The sequence below is a fragment of the Cherax quadricarinatus genome, chromosome 23 (genome assembly GCF_038502225.1).
Source record: "Cherax quadricarinatus isolate ZL_2023a chromosome 23, ASM3850222v1, whole genome shotgun sequence".
In the NCBI taxonomy this organism is placed as follows: domain Eukaryota; kingdom Metazoa; phylum Arthropoda; class Malacostraca; order Decapoda; family Parastacidae; genus Cherax; species Cherax quadricarinatus.
In genome coordinates, this window is record NC_091314.1 from 17,266,174 (window position 1) to 17,288,227 (window position 22,054).

General features: G+C 39.6%; 1 protein-coding gene across 1 annotated transcript in view; it reads right to left on the reverse strand.

Moving 5' to 3' along the window:
• Window positions 1-22,054, reverse strand: part of LOC128685570 (mitogen-activated protein kinase kinase kinase 4-like) — a 272,746-nt gene that overhangs the window by 77,773 nt on the left and 172,919 nt on the right. The window contains exon 15 of the mRNA XM_070087989.1: window positions 15,716-15,924. Within this exon, the coding sequence (XP_069944090.1) occupies window positions 15,716-15,924 (209 nt within the window). The remainder of the gene's footprint in view (window positions 1-15,715; window positions 15,925-22,054) is intronic.

Consider the following 22,054-nt stretch of genomic DNA (forward strand, 5'->3'; position numbering starts at 1 on the left):
ACCTTACTCTTTCCTGTATTCACCTTTAATTTTCTTTTTTTGCACACCCTACCAAATTCATCCACCAATCTCTGCAACTTCTCTTCAGTATCTCCCAAGAGCACAGTGTCATCAGCAAAGAGCAACTGTGACAACTCCCACTTTATGTGTGATTCTTTATCTTTTAACTCCACATCTTTTGCCAAGACCCTCGCATTTACTTCTCTTACAACCCCATCTATAAATATATTAAACAACCATAGTGACATTACACATCCTTGTCTAAGGCCTACTTTTACTGGGAAATAATTTCCCTCTTTCCTACATACTCTAACTTGAGCCTCACTATCTTCGTAAAAACTCTTCACTGCTTTCAGTAACCTACCTCCTACACCATACACCTGCAACATCTGCCACATTGCCCCCCTATCCACCCTGTCATACGATTTTTCCAAATCCATAAATGCCACAAAGACCTCTTTAGCCTTATCTAAATACTGTTCACTTATATGTTTCACTGTAAACACCTGGTCCACACACCCCCTACCTTTCCTAAAGCCTCCTTGTTCATCTGCTATCCTATTCTCCATCTTACTCTTAATTCTTTCAATAATAATTCTACCATACACTTTACCAGGTATACTCAACAGACTTATACCCCCCTATAATTTTTGCACTCTTTTGTCCCCTTTGCCTTTATACAAAGGAACTATGCATGCTCTCTGCCAATCCCTAGGTACCTTACCCTCTTCCATACATTTATTAAATAATTGCACCAACCACTCCAAAACTATATCCCCACCTGCTTTTAACATTTCTATCTTTATCCCATCAATCCCGGCTGCCTTACCCCCTTTCATTTTACCTACTGCCTCACAAACTTTCCCCACACTCACAACTGGCTCTTCCTCACTCCTACAAGATGTTATTCCTCCTTGCCCTATACATGAAATCACAGCTTCCCTATCTTCATCAACATTTAACAATTCCTGAAAATATTCCCTCCATCTTCCCAATACCTCTAACTCTCCATTTAATAACTCTCCTCTCCTATTTTTAACTGACAAATCCATTTGTTCTCTAGGCTTCCTTAACTTGTTAATCTCACTCCAAAACTTTTTCTTATTTTCAACAAAATTTGTTGATAACATCTCACCCACTCTCTCATTTGCTCTCTTTTTACATTGCTTCACACTCTCTTAACCTCTCTCTTTTTCTCCATATACTCTTCCCTACTTGCATCACTTCTACTTTGTAAAACTTCTCATATGCTAACTTTTTCTCCCTTACTGCTCTCTTTACATCATCATTCCACCAATTGCTCCTCTTCCCTCCCGCACCCACTTTCCTGTAACCACAAACTTCTGCTGAACACTCTAACACTATATTTTTAAACCTACCCCATACCTCTTCGACCCCATTGCCTCTTTTAGTTTATAAACCTTCACCTCTCTCTTCCCTGATGCTTCTATTCTCCTTGTACCCCATCAACCATTTACTCTCAGTGTAGCTACAACTAGAAAGTGATCTGATATATCTGTGGCCCCTCTATAAACATGTACATCCTGAAGTCTACTCAACAGTTTTTTATCTACCAATACATAATCCAACAAACTTTTTTTTTTTTTCAACAAGTTGGCCGTCTCCCACCGAGGCAGGGTGACCCAAAAAAGAAAGAAAATCCCCAAAAAGAAAATACTTTCATCATCATTCAACACTTTCACCACACTCTCACATTATCACTGTTTTTGCAGAGGTGCTCAGAATACAACAGTTTAGAAGCATACACATATAAAGATACACAACATATCCCTCCAAACTGCCAATATCCCAAACCCCTCCTTTAAAGTGCAGGCATTGTACTTCCCATTTCCAGGACTCAAGTCCAACTATATGAAAATAACCGGTTTCCCTGAATCCCTTCACTAAATATTACCCTGCTCACACTCCAACAGATCGTCAGGTCCCAAGTACCATTCGTCTCCATTCACTCCTATCTAACACGCTCACGCACGCTTGCTGGAAGTCCAAGCCCCTTGCCCACAAAACCTCCTTTACCCCCTCTCTCCAACCCTTTCGAGGACGACCCCTACCCTGCCTTCCTTCCCCTATAGATTTATATGCTTTCCATGTCATTCTACTTTGATCCATTCTCTCTAAATGACCAAACCACCTCAACAACCCCTCTTCTGCCCTCTGACTAATACTTTTATTAAGTCCACACCTTTTCCTAATTTCCACACTCCAAATTTTCTGCATAATATTTACACCACACATTGCCCTTAAACAGGACATCTCCACTGCCTCCAACCATCTCCTCGCTGCTGCATTTACCACCCAAGCTTCACACCCATATAAGAGTGTTGGTACTACTATACTTTCATACATTCCCTTCTTTGCTTCCATAGATAACATTTTTTGACTCCATATATACCTCAACGCACCACTCACCTTTTTTTCCCTCATCAATTCTATGATTAACCTCATCCTTCATAAATCCATCCGCCGACACGTCAACTCCCAAGTATCTGAAAACATTCACTTCTTCCATACTCCTCCTCCCTAATTTGATATCCAATTTTTCTTTATCTATATCATTTGACACTCTCATCACCTTACTCTTTTCTATGTTCACTTTCAACTTTCTACCTTTACACACATTCCCAAACTCATCCACTAACCTTTGCAATTTTTCTTTAGAATCTCCCATAAGCACAGTATCATCAGCAAAAAGTAACTGTGTCAATTCCCATTTTGAATTTGATTCCCCAAAATTTAATCCCACCCCTCTCCCGAACACCCTAGCATTTACTTCCTTTACAACCCCATCTATAAATATATTAAACAACCATGGTGACATTACACATCCCTGTCTAAGACCTACTTTTACCGGGAAGTAGTCTCCCTCTCTTCTACACACCCTAACCAGAGCCTCACTATCCTCATAAAAACTCTTTACAGCATTTAATAAATTACCACCTATTCCATATACTTGCAACATCTGCCACATTGCTCCTCTATCCACTCTATCATATGCCTTTTCTAAATCCATAAATGCAATAAAAACTTCCCTACCTTTATCTAAATACTGTTCACATATATGCTTCAATGTAAACACTTGATCTACACATCCCCTACCCACTCTGAAACCTCCTTGCTCATCCGCAATCCTACATTCTGTCTTACCTCTAATTCTTTCAATTATAACCCTACCGAACACTTTTCCTGGTATACTCAGTAAACTTATTCCTCTATAATTTTTACAGTCTCTTTTGTCCCTTTTCCCTTTATATAAAGGGACTATACATGCTCTCTGCCAATCCCTAGGTACCTTCCCCTCTTTCATACATTTATTAAACAAAAGTACCAACCACTCCAACACTATATCCCCCCCTGCTTTTAACATTTCTGTCATGATCCCATCAGTTCCAGCTGCTTTACCCCCTTTCATTTTACGTAATGCCTCACGTACCTCCCCCACACTTACATTCTGCTCTTCTTCACTCCTAAAAGATGGTATACCTCCCTGACCAGTGCATGAAATTACTGCCTCTGTTTCTTCCTTAACATTTAAAAGTTCCTCAAAATATTCTCGCCATCTACCTAATACCTCCATCTCCCCATCTACTAACTCCCCTACTCTCTTTTTAACTGACAAATCCATACTTTCCCTAGGCTTTCTTAACTTGTTTAACTCACTCCAAAATTTTTTCTTATTTTCATTAAAATTTCTTGACAGTGCCTTTCCCACTCTATCATCTGTTCTCCTTTTGCACTCTCTCACCACTCTCTTTACCTTTCTTTTACTCTCCATATACTCTGCTCTTCTTATAACACTTCTGCTTTGTAAAAACCTCTCATAAGCTACCTTTTTCTCTTTTATCACACCCTTTACTTCATCATTCCACCAATCACTCCTCTTTCCTCCTGCCCCCACCCTCCTATAACCACAAACTTCTGCCCCACATTCTAATACTGCATTTTTAAAACTATTCCAACCCTCTTCAACCCCCCCACTACTCATCTTTGCACTAGCCCACCTTTCTGCCAATAGTCGCTTATATCTCACCCGAACTTCCTCCTCCCTTAGTTTATACACTTTCACCTCCCTCTTACTTGTTGTTGCCACCTTCCTCTTTTCCCATCTACCTCTTACTCTAACTGTAGCTACAACTAAATGATGATCCGATATATCAGTTGCCCCTCTATAAACATGTACATCCTGGAGCCTACCCATCAACCTTTTATCCACCAATACATAATCTAATAAACTACTTTCATTACGTGCTACATCATACCTTGTATATTTATTTATCCTCTTTTTCATAAAATATGTATTACTTATTACCAAATCTCTTTCTACACATAGCTCAATTAAAGGCTCCCCATTTACATTTACCCCTGGCACCCCAAATTTACCTACTACTCCCTCCATAACATGTTTACCCACTTTAGCATTGAAATCCCCAACCACCATTACTCTCACACTTGATTCAAAACTCCCCACGCATTCACTCAACATTTCCCAAAATCTCTCTCTCTCCTCTACACTTCTCTCTTCTCCAGGTGCATACACGCTTATTATAACCCACTTTTCACATCCAATCTTTATTTTACTTCACATAATCCTTGAATTAATACATTTATAGTCCCTCTTTTCCTGCCATAGCTTATCCTTCAACATTATTGCTACTCCTTTTTTAGCTCTAACTCTATTTGAAACCCCTGACCTAATCCTATTTATTCCTCTCCACTGAAACTCTCCCACCCCCTTCAGCTTTGTTTCACCTAAAGCCAGGACATCCAGCTTTTTCTCATTCATAACATCCACAATCATCTCTTTCTTATCATCTGCACAACATCCACGCACATTCAGACTTCCCACTCTGACAATTTTCTTCTTCTTATTCTTTTTAGTAATCTTTACAGGAAAAGGGGTTACTAGCCCATTGTTCCCGGCATTTTAGTTGACTTTTACAACACGCATGGCTTACGGAGGAAAGATTCTTATTCTACTTCCCCATGGATATAAAAGGAAAAGTAATTAGACCAAGAACTATTAAGATAAAATCAAAGAAAACTCAGATGAGTGTGTATAAATAAATGTGTACATGTATGTGTAGTGTGACCTAAGTGTAAGTAGAAGTAGCAAGACATACCTGTAATCTTGCATATTTATGAGACAGACAAAAGACATCAGGAATCCTACCATCATGTAAAACAATCACAGGCTTTCGTTTTACACTCACTTGGCAGGACGGTAGTACCTCCCTGGGTGGTTGCTGTCTACCAACGTACTACCTATAACAAACTACTTTTATTATATTCATATAAAGCACTAAACCCATGTGGGTCTTTTAACTCTTGACTTGGAATTATAAAATGCTTTCCCTAAATATCAATTTAGTCATACCTGTGGATTCACAGGGATTTACATAACTTGAGGTCCTGTGAAACTATAAACTGAAAATTATGTAACATTTACCTAGTTGTCCTAGGTAGTAGGTTGGTAGACAGCAACCACCCAGGGAGGTACTACCATCCTGCCAAGTGAGTGTAAAACGAAAGCTTGTAATTGTTTTACATGATGGTAGGATTGCTGGTGTCCTTTTTTCTGTCTCATGAACATGCAAGATTTCAGGTACGTCTTGCTACTTCTATTTACACTTAGGTCACACTATACATACATGTACAAGCATATATATACACACACCCCTCTGGGTTTTCTTCTCTTTTCTTTCTAGTTCTTATTCTTGTTTATTTCCTCTTATCTCCATGGGGAAGTGGAACAGAATTCTTCCTCCATAAGCCATGCGTGTTGTAAGAGGTGACTAAAATGCCGGGAGCAAGGGGCTAGTAACCTCTTCTCCTGTATATATTACTGAATGTAAAAGGAGAAACTTTCGTTTTTCCTTTTGGGCCACCCCGCCTTGGCGGGATATCGCCGGTGTGTTGAAAGAAAGAAGAAGTACCTAGTTGCATGAGGAATAGGGATCATCCCAGGAATGAATGGAAGGAGAGGATAAAGACAGCTTTGAGTTTTAGGGCCTTGAGTATCCAGCAAGTTTGTGAGAGTATGTTAGACAGGAGTGAATGGAGATAAGTTTGTTTTTAATGGATATGCTGCTGGAGTGTAAATAAGTAACATTTCTAAAGGGATTCAGGGAAATTGGTTAACTGGAGTCAAGTCCTGTGTGGTGTGAATATTATACAGAGAATCCATGGTCTGAAGATTAGAAGGAGGTGCAGGGTTTTTAAAAGTATTATCCAGAGGGCTGAGGAGGGGTTGAGATGGTTCAGACATTTAGAGAGGTTGCAACAAAATAGATTGACTTCGTGGGCATATATATTTCTATCGGAAGGAATGTGAGGGAGGGGGTAAAGGAGATTTAGTGCGCAGGGGCTTAAGCTTCCAACAAGTGTGAGTGAACGTGTTAGATAGGAGCAAGTGGGGGCAAATGGTTTTTATAACTTGGCATGCAGTTGGAGTGTGAGCAAAGTAACATTTATGAAGGGATTCAGTGAAACCAGTTAGCCGAACTTGAGTCCTGGAGGTGGGAAGTACAGTGCCTGTGCTCTGTAGGGGGGGTGGAGTTGTGTTGAACTTTCTGAACTGTAGTGTTGGCATGCCTTTGCATCACTGAAATTGTTTCTTCTTTTTCAGATCACCCTGCCTTGGTGGGAAACTGCCAGTGTTTAAAAAAAATCATAAGAAATAATGACCAGAATAAAGAAATTTTGGGTGTGGGAAAGCCATTAAGCCAAAAAAATGAAGAATTTAATTAAATCATTGGTTGCCCATCAAAAAACACTGGATGGTGAAAATCCACAAATGTGCAGGCCATCAAATTTGTGGGAATTACTGTATTGTTTTGCTCTTTGATGAGATAATCCTGACACTGATAATTCTTCAGGAGCAAATGTAGACATGCCATGATCATAAAATTACAATACAAATAGACTTCTCTGGCAACACACTCTTTGACTGTGTGCAACATTTACTTCACATACAAATAACTTTCACCTGGAATACTTTTTTCTCATTCTGTACCCAATAACTCTTCTGCAGAGAAGCTGCAAAGATTGGTTGAGGAAACTGGAAAGATGTTTAACCCTTTCAGGGTCCAGAGGCCAAATTTCGAAGTGCATACCAGGGTCCAACAATTTTCAAAAAAAATTTTGTAATTTTTTCTTATGAAATGGTAGAGAATCTTTTTCTGAAGGTAATAAAACAAAAAGTACAAAATTTGATGAAAAATTGACGAAATTATGCTCTCACGAATTTTGATGTGTCAGCGATATTTACAAATCGGCGTTTTGCCGACTTTGACTCCCATTTTAGGCCAATTACATTATTCCAGTCGACCAAATTCTTAGCTATTTCACTAGTATTACTTCTATTCTGTCGACTGAGCTCAAGAAATCGCCAAGTAAACTGTTTCAACTACAAAATAAAGTGATCAGAAACTGGTAATTTGGCCAATTTAACACAAAGTTCAAAATATTCCAATTTCAAAATAGGGTCCAGAATAAACAACGTAGGTATTCCTGGCACTAAACTAACATTTCCTCTGTTCATTAGTTATGTTATGAGGCTTTACAAATGAATTCGATTTTGATTTTTTATTCACATAATGAATTTTTATTCAAACCAAAAAATAGAAGATTTACTGTTATGCAATGTTGTAATAATTGTATAAATATCATCACCACATTTGTGAATGTATATTAGACCCACCAGCTGGTGTGTATTAGACGTGTGAGGTCGTTTGTTTACTCTTGAACATCGGCAAAAATTTAACATTTCCGCTACTTTGAGCTCAGTTTCAAGCCATTTCCAGTGCTAAAACCAATCAAAATCATCTCTATTTCTGCAATATGTCTTCCATTCTATCAAATGAGACCAAGAAATCGCAAATACAGCTATAAAAAACATACGAAAAAACACTGCAAAGTTGCTGCTTTAATCGAAAATCATGGTCTCAGTTTTTTTTTCTCTCATTATACACTGTGTGCTGCAGGATTTGTTTTATGTGGCGCACACATGCCACATAGATGTATTCTCTCATATCTAGGCCCAAATTACCACTCACAGCTTATCAGAGTGAGCTGAGCTCATGGCATAGATCTACGGTTTTGACCCTGAACGTAAAGCCGTAGATCTATGGCACGGACCCTGAAATGGTTAAAAAAGGATATTAAAAGTGAACACAGAAATAGAAGAGGGTGATGAGAGTAATAAAAAGTCTAAGCAATGAAAGACTGGATATCAGATTGGAGGGAGTGAGTATGGAAGAAGTAAATGTTCTGTACAGGTACTCAGATATCTGGGAATGGACATGTCTGTAGACAGGGGGTATAAAAGAAGAGGTGAACCATAGAACAAACGAGGTGGAAAATGGGAGGCGAGATACTCGACTATTTGTACACACCTATTTGTGGTTGCATAGGTCAATTCTCAGATCTTGACCCTGCATTTTAACCTACCATTCTTCAGATTCACTCCGTCTGAGCCTCATGGGCCCTATGAACTTGTTCTTTACGTTTTGTAAGGAGCCTGCCTCCACCATTTCCTCACCAAGATCATTCCACTTCCCGACCCAGGGAGGTACTACCGTCCTGCCAAGTGAGTGTAAAACGAAAGCCTGTAATTGTTTTACATGATGGTAGGATTGCTGATGTCTTCTGTCTGTCTCATAAATATGCAAGATTACAGGTATGTCTTGCTACTTCTACTTACACTTAGGTCACACTACACATACATGTACACATTTATTTATACACACTCATCTGAGTTTTCTTTGATTTTATCTTAATAGTTCTTGGTCTTATTACTTTTCCTTTTATATCCATGGGGAAGTGGAATAAGAATCTTTCCTCCGTAAGCCATGCGTGTTGTAAAAGTCGACTAAAATGCCGGGAACAATGGGCTAGTAACCCCTTTTCCTGTAAAGATTACTAAAAAGAATAAGAAGAAGAAAATTGTCAAAGTGGGAAGTCTGAATGTGTGTGGATGTTGTGCAAATGATAAGAAAGAGATGATTGTGGATGTTATGAATGAGAAGAAGCTGGATGTCCTGGCTTTAAGTGAAACAAAGCTGAAGGGGGTGGGAGAGTTTCAATGGAGAGGAATAAATGGGATTAGGTCAGGGGTTTCAAATAGAGTTAGAGCTAAAGAAGAAGCAATAATGTTGAAGGATAATCTATGGCAGGAAAAGAGGGACTATAAATGTATTAATTCAAGGATTATGTGGAGTAAAATAAAGATTGGATGTGAAAAGTGGGTTATAATAAGCGTGTATGCACCTGGAGAAGAGATTGGTGTAGAGGAGAGAGAGAGAGATTTTGGGAAATGTTGAGTGAATGCATGGGGAGTTTTGAATCAAGTGTGAGAGTAATGGTGATTAAGGATTTCAATGCTAAAGTGGGTAAAAATGTTATGGAGGGAGTAGTAGGTAAATTTGGGGTGCCAGGGGTAAATGTAAATGGGGAGCCTTTAATTGAGCTATGTGTAGAAAGAGATTTGGTAATAAGTAATACATATTTTATGAAAAAGAGGATAAATAAATATACAAGGTATGATGTAGCACGTAATGAAAGTAGTTTATTAGATTATGTATTGGTGGATAAATGGTTGAAGGGTAGGCTCCAGGATGTACATGCTTATAGAGGGGCAACTGATATTTTTTTTTTTTTTTTTCAACAAGTCGGCCGTCTCCCACCGAGGCAGGGTGACCCAAAAAAGAAAGAAAACAATTTTCTTCTTATTCTTTTTAGTAATCTTTACAGGAAAAGGGGTTATTAGCCCATTGTTCCCGGCATTTTAGTTGACTTTTACAACACGCATGGCTTACGGAGGAAAGATTCTTATTCCACTTCCCCATGGATATAAAAGGAAAAGTAATAAGACCAAGAACTATTAAGATAAAATCAAAGAAAACTCAGATGAGTGTGTATAAATAAATGTGTATATGTATGTGTAGTGTGACCTAAGTGTAAGTAGAAGTAGCAAGACATGCCTGTAATCTTGCATATTTATGAGACAGACAAAAGACATCAGCAATCCTACCATCATGTAAAACAATCACAGGCTTTCGTTTTACACTCACTTGGCAGGACGGTAGTACCTCCCTGGATGGTTACTGTCTACCAACCTACTACCTACTGATATATCGGATCATTATTTAGTTGTAGCTACAGTTAGAGTAAGAGGTAGATGGGAAAAGAGGAAGGTGGCAACAACAAGTAAGAGGGAGGTGAAAGTGTATAAACTAAGGGAGGAGGAAGTTCGGGTGAGATCTAAGCGGCTATTGGCACAAAGGTGGGCTAGTGCAAAGATGAGTAGTGGGGGGGGGGGGGGGGGGGTTTAAGAGGGCTGGAATAGTTTTAAAAATGCAGTATTAGAATGTGGGGCAGAAGCTTGTGGTTATAGGAGGGTGGGGGCAGGAGGAAAGAGGAGTGATTGGTGGAATGATGAAGTAAAGGGTGTGATAAAAGAGAAAAAGGTAGCTTATGAGAGGTTTTTACAAAGCAGAAGTGTTATAAGAAGAGCAGAGTATATGGAGAGTAAAAGAAAGGTAAAGAGAGTGGTGAGAGAGTGCAAAAAGAGAGCAGATGATAGAGTGGGAGAGGCACTGTCAAGAAATTTTAATGAAAATAAGAAAAAATTTTGGAGCGAGTTAAACAAGTTAAGAAAGCCTAGGGAAAGTATGGATTTGTCAGTTATAAACAGAGTAGGGGAGTTAGTAGATGGGGAGAGGGAGGTATTAGGTAGATGGCGAGAATATTTTGAGGAACTTTTAAATGTTAAGGAAGAAAGAGAGGCAGTAATTTTATGCACTGGTCAGGGAGGTATACCATCTTTTAGGAGTGAAGAAGAGCAGAATGTAAGTGTGGGGGAGGTACGTGAGGCATTACGTAGAATGAAAGGGGGTAAAGCAGCTGGAACTGATGGGATCATGACAGAAATGTTAAAAGCAGGGGGAGATATAGTGTTGGAGTGGTTGGTACTTTTGTTTAATAAATGTATGAAAGAGGGGAAGGTACCTAGGGATTGGCAGAGAGCATGTATAGTCCCTTTATATAAAGGGAAAGGGGACAAAAGAGACTGTAAAAATTATAGAGGAATAAGTTTACTGAGTATACCAGGAAAAGTGTATGGTAGGGTTATAATTGAAAGAATTAGAGGCAAGACAGAATGTAGGATTGCGAATGAGCAAAGAGGTTTCAGAGTGGGTAGGGGATGTGTAGATCAAGTGTTTACATTGAAGCATATATGTGAACAGTATTTAGATAAAGGTAGGGAAGTTTTTATTGCATTTATGGATATTTAGAAAAGGCATATGATAGAGTGGATACAGGAGCAATGTGGCAGATGTTAGTATATGGAATAGGTGGTAAGTTATTAAATGCTGTAAAGAGTTTTTATGAGGATAGTGAGGCTCAGGTTAGGGTGTGTAGACGAAAGGGAGACTACTTCCCGGTAAAAGTAGGTCTTAGACAGGGATGTGTAATGTCACCATGGTTGTTTAATATATTTATAGATGGGGTTGTAAAGGAAGTAAATGCTAGGGTGTTCGGGAGAGGGGTGGGATTAAATTTTGGGGAATCAAATTCAAAATGGGAATTGACACAGTTACTTTTTGCTGATGATACTGTGCTTATGGGAGATTCTGAAGAAAAATTGCAAAGGTTAGTGGATGAGTTTGGGAATGTGTGTAAAGGTAGAAAGTTGAAAGCGAACAGAGAAAAGAGTAAGGTGATGAGGGCATTAAATGATTTAGATAAAGAAAAATTGGATATCAATTTGGGGAGGAGGAGTATGGAAGAAGTGAATGTTTTCAGATACTTGGGAGTTGAAGTGTCGGCGGATGGATTTATGAAGGACGAGGTTAATCATAGAATTGATGAGGGAAAAAAGGTGAGTGGTGCATTGAGGTATATGTGGAGTCAAAAAACGTTATCTATGGAGGCAAAGAAGGGAATGTATGAAAGTATAGTAGTACCAACACTCTTATATGGGTGTGAAGCTTGGGTGGTAAATGCAGCAGCGAGGAGACGGTTGGAGGCAGTGGAGATGTCCTGTTTAAGGGCAATGTGTGGTGTAAATATTATGCAGAAAATTTGGAGTGTGGAAATTAGGAAAAGGTGTGGAGTTAATAAAAGTATTAGTCAGAGGGCAGAAGAGGGGTTGTTGAGGTGGTTTGGTCATTTAGAGAGAATGGATCAAAGTAGAATGACATGGAAAGCATATAAATCTATAGGGGAAGGAAGGCGGGGAACGGGTCATCCTCAAAAGGGTTGGAGAGAGGGGGTAAAGGAGGTTTTGTGGGCAAGGGGCTTGGACTTCCAGCAAGCATGCGTGAGTGTGTTAGATAGGAGTGAATGGAGACGAATGGTACTTGGGACCTGACGATCTGTTGGAGTGTGAGCAGGGCAATATTTAGTGAAGGGATTCAGGGAAACCGGTTATTTTCATGTAGTCGGACTTGAGTCCTGGAAATTGGAAGTACAATGCCTGCACTTTAAAGGAGGGGTTTGGGATATTGGCAGTTTGGAGGGATATGTTGTGTATCTTTATATGTGTATGCTTCTAAACTGTTGTATTCTGAGCACCTTTGCAAAAACAGTGATAATGTGTGAGTGTGGTGAAGTGTTGAATGATGATTAAAGTATTTTCTTTTGGGGGATTTTCTTTCTTTTTTGGGTCACCCTGCCTCGGTGGGAGACGGCCGACTTGTTGAAAAAAAAAAAAATTCCTATGGCTCAAGTGTAGTTTTTAACTTCCAGCAGTGTCCCCAAATTTCAGTTTCTCGCCTCTCAAACAGCCTATCCCTGTCTACTTTACCAATCTCCCTGAGTATGTTTTATGTTGTTAAATTGTTCTGTCCTCTAATATAATTAGGTCCAATTCCATTAGCCTCCCCTTATACCTCATAGCACTCTTAATGAGAGGTGATGTTGAAGTTCACAGGGTCATCTGAACTGGGATATCTGCATACTTCTGGCAAACAGGTTTGAATAAAAGATGAATATACAGTGGAACCCTGGATTTCATCCAGTGTGGATATCAAAAAAATTGGATTCCAATTAATTTTTGGGGCAAAATTTTACCCCGGGTTTTGTACTTCTGCTTGGAAATCGTCCGTATCAGATGTGTCTGCCCGCCCAGGATGCAGCCGCTCACACATGTGACTCAATCTGCCTCTGTTACTTGTTCAGTGAGCAATACTCCGTGCATTCATCGGAAACATTGGTGGTAGAGGGTGGTAGTGATGGTGGTAGAGGGTGGCTGTGGTTGTGATGGTAGTAGAGGGTGGCTGTGGTTGTGATGGTAGTAGAGGGTGGCTGTGGTTGTGATGGTGGTAGAAAGTGGTAGTGATGATGGTAGAGGGTGGTAGTGATGGTGGTAGAGGGTGGCTATGGTTGTGATGGTAGCAGAGGGTGGCTGTGGTTGTGATGGTGGTAGAAGGTGGTAGTGATGGTGGTATAGGGTGGTAGTGATAGTGGTAGAGGGCAGTTGTGGTTGTGATGGTGGTAGAGGGTGGTTGTGGTTGTGATGGTGGTAGAGGGTGGTTGTGGTTGTGATGGTGGTAGAGGGTGGTTGTGATGGTAGAGGGTGGTAGTGATGGTGGTAGAGGGTGGTAGTAATGGTAGTAGAGGGTGGTAGTGATGGTGGTAGAGGGTGGTAGTGATGGTGGTAGAGGGTGGTAGTGATGGTGGTAGAGGGTGGTAGTGATGGTGGTAGAGGGTGGTAGTGATGGTGGTAGAGGGTGGTAGTGATGGTGGTAGAGGGTGGTAGTGATGGTGGTAGAGGGTGGTAGTGATGGTGGTAGAGGGTGGTAGTGATGGTGGTCGAGGGTGGTAGTGATGGTGGTAGAGGGTGGTAGTGATGGTGGTAGAGGGTGGTAATGATGGTGGTAGAGGGTGGTAGTGATGGTGGTAGAGGATGGTAGTGATGATGGTAGAGGGTGGTAGTGATGGTAAACAATCAAAGATGTTGAGAAGTTGTTGTTGGTGTGAATCAACAAAAAACAGTTAGTGGGAAATAGTGCTGTGGAGGCAATAATTTGCAAAAAGGTAAGGCAGTTGCATGCGAATCTTGTAAAGAATATGCCAACGAGTCTTTAACCCTTTGAGGGTTTCGGCCGTACTAGTACGGCTTACGACCCAAGGATTTTGACATACTAGTACGCCTAAATTCCAGTGCCTTCATATCTAATGAGAGAAAGCTGGTAGGCCTACATATGAAAGAATGGGTCTATGTGGTCAGTGTGCACAGTATAAAAAAAATCCTGCAGCACACAGTGCATAATGAGAAAAAAAAAACTTTGACCGTGTTTTTGGAATAAAACAGTGACTTTGCACTGTATTTTCGTATGGTATTTATTGTTGTATTCTAGTTTTCTTGGTCTCATTTTATAGAATGGAAGACACATTATAGAAATTGAGGTGATTTTGACTGGTTTTACAATGAAAGGTACCTTGAAATTGAGCGCAAAGTAGCAGAAATGTTCAATTTTTATCAAAGTTCAAAAGTAAACAAATCATGCCACACGTCCAATACATGTCAACTGGCAAGTCTAATATTCTTTCACCAGTGCGCTGATATTATTTATACCATTTCTACACTAATGCAGTAGTCTGCATAACAGTAAATCTTCTATTTTTTGTAAGAATAAAAATTCAAAGTGGAAAGCCAAAGAAATATAAGAGAGGCCTGGGGATGTGACTGACGAACAGAGAACCTGTTATTTTAGTGCCAGGAATGTCTGTCTTGTTTATTCTGGACCCTATTCGGAAATTGGCATCTTTTGAAATTTGTGTGAAATTGGCAAAATTGCTAAATTCTGACCTCTTTATTGGATAGTTAAAATTGGTAAATGGGTGGTTTCTTGTACTCGTTCGATAGAAAAAATGGAGTTCTAGCGAAATAGTTATGATTTTTGTCGACTAGTACATTGGAATTGGCCAAAAATAGGGCTCAAAGTGGGCGAAATCGCCGAAGCGTAAACATTGTCGAGACCACTAACTTCGTGAGAGCATAATTCCGTAAATTCTCCATCAAATTTCATACTTTTGGTGTCACTATGATCGAGAAAAGATTCTCTATCTTTTCATAAGATTTTTTTTTTTTTTTTTTAAATTTGGCCGACCCTGAGAACAAGTTTCGGAGAGGGCCTGTCGACCCTCAAAGGGTTAATAAAGGTAAAAGTGATTTAAATGTTCATTTATCCATTAAAATTAGTGCTTTATATTTTTTCCTCATTGTTTTCTGTATGTAAAACTATAGTTATTCTCTATAAAATGCATTTTTTGTTAATATTTTTGGGTGTCTGGAATGGATTAATTGGATTTATATTATTTCTTATGGGAAATCAACTGGGGTTCCACTTCATTTCCTTCTTTATAGGGGGTCACCCTACCTCAGTAAAAGACATCCAGTGTGTTAAAACAAAAATTTTTACTTGTACCTTTCATAGATAAATGATAAGACAATAGGTATTCATTCAACTCATCTTGTTTCTGAATGCAAGAAGGCAGTAGCATCTTCATTTGTCTAAGGCAAAATCAACATGCAAAATTTCTTGGCAAATATTTTAAGCATTAACTGAAAAGTATGTAGCATTTAAAAACAATAAAACCTGAGAAAGATTCTTACAGAGGTCACAAATTCAACCAGATCTTAAGGAGGACAAAGCATCAGAAAAATAAATTACTATTTTCTATAACTTACCAAGACTCTTGAGAGTGTGATGGTACAGTCAGCTGTTGGTTCAATCTCAATGACATCACCATTCCATAATTTTGATAAGATATCATATTCATCACACCTCATCAAAATCATATACCCTCCTCCATCATCATCTTCATGCTCCACTCCTATACCGCCAACCCGCATGTCCAATAAGTGCCATATGTATTCTCTCTTGTCCTTGATGCGGCCTAGAAGAAAATATTTTTTTTTAAACACCAGCTGTTCCCCAAAAATGAAATCATCAGTGATGACCAACTGAACTGAAACACCTACATCTATATTACAAAATACAGGTACTACCATATATTAAAAAGTGTATATATCATATCCAAAACTTAAGTGTGCTACTAGTTTTCCTAAATTACACTACAAATATTCCTCGCATTCCAAGAGCATGTCAAATCCTAAAAACCATTTTGTTTAACTCACTCTGAACAACAATGCTCATAATCAGCCAAATAACCTTTGAAGCAAATGCACATCTGGCAAATTTAAGAGAAGCCTTCAGGAATTGCAATGAGGAGTCATCCTGGACCCTTTATACAATATATGTCAGGCCCATCTTGGAGTGTGCAGCATCTGTATGGAACCCACACCCAAAAAAAGCACATTAAAAAATGGAGAAAGTGCAGAAGCATGCAACAAGGCTTGCTCCAGGGTTAAAGGACATGACCAATGAGAGGCTAACGAAAATAAATCTAATGACACTGGAGGACAGAAGAACCAGTTAAGGCATGATAACATACAAAATACTCAAGAGAAATTGATAGGATAGACAGACAAGTTATCTGGGAGGCAAGAAATAGGTACTAGAGAGACAAAGTTAAAAGTTTACCCTTTTACTGTCATGATCGCGAAAATTGAAAGTCCTGCCAGTGTCGCAGTTTTTTTTTTTAATCCAGAATGGCAGAGAATCTTTTTCTAGAGGTAATGACATTGAAAATGCCAAATTTTATGAAAAACTTAAAGAATTATACAGGTGCAAAGTTGGAAGTTGGGAGCACTTTATGTGACTGCAATTTCACCAAATTTGAAGCCTATCTTAAGCCAATTCCATTCCTCAAACTTACTCAATTCCTGGGTATTTTGCTAGTACCTCCTAATCTATCAAGTATGCACAAGAAACTGCCTATTTGACTATCAGAAGTATCTCAAAGCACCCAAAAGTCAGTAGTCAGACTGATTACCTCATTCTCCTCCTGTTCTTCACGATTCTTCTTTGTATGGACTGATGAAGCCACTGTGTGGCGAAACGTTTCGACAATAAAGATACCCAAGAGTTGCACATGTGTCTTATTTCTGACCACTTTATTGGATAACTGAAATTGGAAAATGGGTGGTTTCTAGTACTCATTCAATAGAAAAAAATGCAGTTCTAGCAAAACAGTTATGATTTTCTCGACTGGTACATTGGAATTGGCCGAAAACAGGGCTCAAAGTGGGCGAAATCGCCGATGCATAAGCATCGTCGAGACCGCTAACTTTGCGAGAGCATAATTTCATAAGTTTTCCGTCAAATTTCATACTTTTGGTGTCATTATGATCAGGGAAAGATTCTCTATTATTTCATAAGAAAAAAAAATCGAAAAATTTCCGACCCTGACAAGTTTAGGAGAGGGCCTGCCAACCCTGAAAAGGTTAACACAGACATCTACATAAGCGACACTAGCCTCAATGTAGATCTATGTGAGAGTGAAAGGATTAAAAACAGATGAGCCACAATGATATCAAGAAGCATTTTTCAGTCTCAGGGTGGTCAGGAAGTAGAATGATCTTTAAATGGTGGAGGGAGTCCATACATAGTTTTAAGAACAGGTACAATATGGCCCATAAGGCTAGGAGAGAGTGAATCTGGCAAGCTGGGCTGGGCCAGGAGAAAGTACATACAGATGAGGACAGTATAAGCCTTCTGGAGTCTCATGCCTCAACCTCTTCAAGTTTCTTTTTACTAACCTTCCAACCTTTCCTGAGACATTCCCTACACTTCCATCAACCTCAGATTTGTAGATTTTTTTTTTTTAACTCTTAAACTGTCCAAGAAGATATATGTTCACATGCGTAGTGCTCCAAAAGTAGATCTACTTTTTTTTACATATTTTCAAATATAACAAAAAAAGAAACGTAGATCAAAATTTTTTTTACACGTTTTTCAAATGTAAAAAAAAAATGACAATCTACTTTTTTTTACATACTTTCAAATGTTGAAAAAACGTAGATCTACATTTGGACAGTTTAAGGGTTAAACAAGTCAGCCGTCTCCCACTGAGGCAGGGTGACCCAAAAAGAAAGAAAATCCCCAAAAAGAAAATACATTTATCATCATTCAACACTTTCACTCATACATAATCATTGTTTTTGCAGAGGCGCCCAGATACAACAGTTTTGAAGCATATACAAAGATTTATGGGTATACCCACTTAATCTATCTTGCTCAATCCTTTCTACACAACCAAAGCATTTCGATAACCTCTCTTCTTCTCTTTCGATTATTATTACTGTTCAACACCCCAGCTGTCTCCCACCAATGAAAAGAAATCCTTTCTCCCCCCAAAAAGCACATTTGTTATGATCCACTAAATCACTGTCTTGTCAGTAGTGTGCTGACATCACAGTTTAGATGATCCTCTGAACTGCAACATTCTCACTTTCTGCATTAATGACTAAAATGAAAGCGGAATATTCTCTAATCATATCTACATAACACAAATAACCTGCACATAGAAGAGAGGAGCTTACGACGACGTTTCGGTCTGACTTGGACTATTTACAAAGTCAGACTAATGAGAAGTAGAGCGGGCGGGCGGGCGGGCGGGCGGGCGGGCGGGCGGGCAGGCAGGCAGGCAGGCAGGCAGGCAGGCAGGCAGGCATGCAGGCAGGCAGGCAGGCAGGCAGGCAGGCAGGCAGGCAGGCAGGCAGGCAGGCAGGCAGGCAGGCAGGCAGGCAGGCAGTGGTGGTGGTGGTGGTGGTCGTAGTAGTAGTAGTGGCAGAGATGGAAGTAGTAATGGGGAAGTAAGGAGAAGCCAGTCAAATACAAAGAAAGGTGAGCACTGCAAGGAAGCTAGGTACCTACAGAGGGAGAGCAAGAACACAGAGGTGGGGGGAGGGAAATAATGAAATAAATAATGAAGGAACAGAAACACAAGACAGAAGAAAGACAACCCAGAAGAGAAAAAAGGAAAGAGGAAAGGGGAAGAGGGAGAAGAAGAAAAAAAGGAGGAATCAGGTTAAGTCACGGGTGTGCTGAAGTTTGGAGCATTTTACAATGTAGTGGGAGAGGAAGGCACCTACAGAGACGAAGCCAGGACTAAGATTTATACAAGGAAAGTTGTGTATTAGGTAGTAGTAGTAGTGGCAGAGATGGAAGTAGTAATGAGGAAGTAAGGAGGAGGACCCAGTCAAATACAAAGAAAGGGGAGCACTGCAAGGGAAGTAGGTGCCCACTGAGGGAGAGCAAGAACACAAAGGTGGGGGGGGAGGGAAATAATGAAATAAATAATGAAGGAACAGAAACACAAGACAGAAGAAAGACAACTCAGAAGAGAAAAAAGGAAAGAGGAAAGGGGAAGGGGAAGAGGGAGAAGAAAAAAAGGAGGAATCAGGTTAAGTCACAGGTGTTCTGAAGTTTGGAACATTTTACAATGTAGTGGGAGAGGAAGGCACCTACAGAGACGAAGCCAGGACTAAGATTTATACAAGGAAAGTTGTGTATTAGGAAGGATTTAACCAGACGGCGACTGTTAAAGTTGGAAGTAGGGAAGACAGTTTTAGCAGAAGACCAGTTAATAGGATGGCTGTGATCTCTGATGTGACAGAAAAGAGCATTGTTAGTGTCGGCAAGCCTAACACTATTTTTGTGCTCCCTAAGTCTGTCAGAAAGAGATCAGCCAGTTTCTCCAAAGTACTGAAGAGGACAGGAGGAACAAGAAATAGAGTAGACACCAGGAACATCTGTAGAGGGAGGAGAGGTATGAACGAGATTAGTGCGAAGAGTGTTAGTCTGGCGGAAAGTAAGCTTGATGTCTAAGGAACGGAGAGAATTGTTGAGATTAGAAAGACCAGAAATGTAGGGAAGGCAGAGGACAGAAGAGTTCCCAGGAGTAGAGAGTTTGGGAGAGAAGAAATTATGTTTAGCACGTGAGAGGGCAGAGTCTATGAAATGGGAAGGGTGGCTAAGACGGGAAAACGAATTATGAAGAGTGGAAATTTTTGCTGGAAGGAACTGAGGATCACAGATGTGGAGGGCACAGAGAAAGAGGGAGATAAGAACACTTTTCTTGACAGGGGAAGCATGATAGGAAAAGTAGTGAATGTACATGCCACTGTGCATAGGTTTGCGGTAAACGGAAAAGGAAAAACCTGTATCTGAGCGGTAGACATGGACATCAAGGAAAGGAAACAAGAAATTAGATTCCCATTCAGCTTTAAACTTAATGGAAGGGGCAAGATTATTAAGAGCTTCAAGAAAAGGTTGGAGGAGACTGGAGTCATGAGGCCACAGAGCAAAGATGTCATCCTCATAGCGGAGCCAGACTGAAGGGTGCACATCGATGGTAGGAAGAACAGTCTCAAAGTATTCCATGTAAAGATTAGCAAGGACAGGAGAAGGAGGAGAGCCCATAGCGACACTGAAGGTCCAAGTCGGACCGAAACGTAGTCGTATGCTCCTCTCTTCTATGTGTGGGTTATTTGTGTATCGTTCCAGTCACGGTATTGTGCCTTTTTTTGTTACATATCTACATAATTACTTAAATCCTTATTTTCCACATAATTTTCAAACCATACATTGAGAAGAGACTTGATATTTCCATTTTTTTTTTATTATTATTGTATCACTCACACCAATATGACAGCATCAGCACCACTATACTGAACATCATTACAGTTCATTTTTTGAATCAATTAACAAATATATCTTTCCACAAATGCCTCAACAATCGTTCATATTATTGTTATTGTCTGTTCTTTGATTTACTGCATCCTACATACACCCATCTGCTGACATACTGACTTTCAAAGTATTTAATATTCACTTCCTCCAAACGCCTTTCTTCCTATCCGATCTTTAATCAAATTCCCTATACTTTATACAGTCATCACTTAACATTGTGTTCTTTTACAAAATCATCTTTAAACACACCCTTCCAAACTCTTCCACTAAGTTCAGCCCTACCTCTTTCAATAACCCCTACCTTACACTTTACACAGTATAATCAACACACTTTTTTTTTCAACGCACCTGCTGTATCCCACCAAGGCAGGGTGACCTAAAAAGAAAAACTAAAATTTTTTCTTTTACATTTAGTAATTTATACAGGATAAAGGGTTACTAGCCCCTTTCTCCCAGCATTTTAGCTGCCTCTTACAACACTCATGGCTTACGGAGGACGAATTCTTTTCTACTTTCCCATAGAAATAAAAGGAATTATAGAAGAACAGGAACAATTAAAAAAAAAAAAGAAAACCCAGATGAGTGTGTAAATATATATGCGACAACACACTCATTCCCCTATAATTCTTATACTCACTCTTGCCCCCTTTTTTCTTATATAAAGGAACTGCAATGCTCTCTGTTAATCCTAATGTGAACAAACTCACCAGCCACTATAAAGCTATATCCTAACTGTTGGTGGATTTTTTTTTTTAACATATTGGCCTTTTTCCACTAAGGCTGGGTGACCCAAAAGAAAAACCCAAAAAGAAAGAAAAACTTTCACCATTATTCCACACTTTCACAATCATTCATACATAATCACTGTCTTTGCAGAGGCACTCAGATATGACAGTTTAAAAGTCCCTCCAAACTGTCAATATCCCAAACCCCTTCTTTAAAGTGCAGGCATTGTACTTCCCATTTCCAGGACTTAAGTCCAGCTAACCAGTTTTCCTGAATCCCTTCACAAAATATTACCCTGCTCACACTCCAACAACTCGTCAGGTCCCAAAAACCATTCATCTCCACTCATTCCTATCTAACATGCTTATGCATGCTTGCTGAAAGTCTAAGCCCCTCACCCACAAAACCTCCCTTAATCAACTCCCTCTTACCTTTCCTAAGACGACCCCTATCCCGCCTTCCTTCCCCTACAATTTATACACTCTCCAAGTCAATTTACTTTGTTTCATTCTCTCTAAATGACCAAACAACCTCAACAACCCCTCTTCTGCCCTCTGGTTAATACTTTTAGTAACTCCATACCTAATTTCCACACTACAAATTCTCTGCATAATATTTACACCACACACTGCCCTTAGACATGACATTTCTACTGCTTCCAGCCTCCTCCTTGCTGCAGCATTTACAACCAATGCTTCACACTA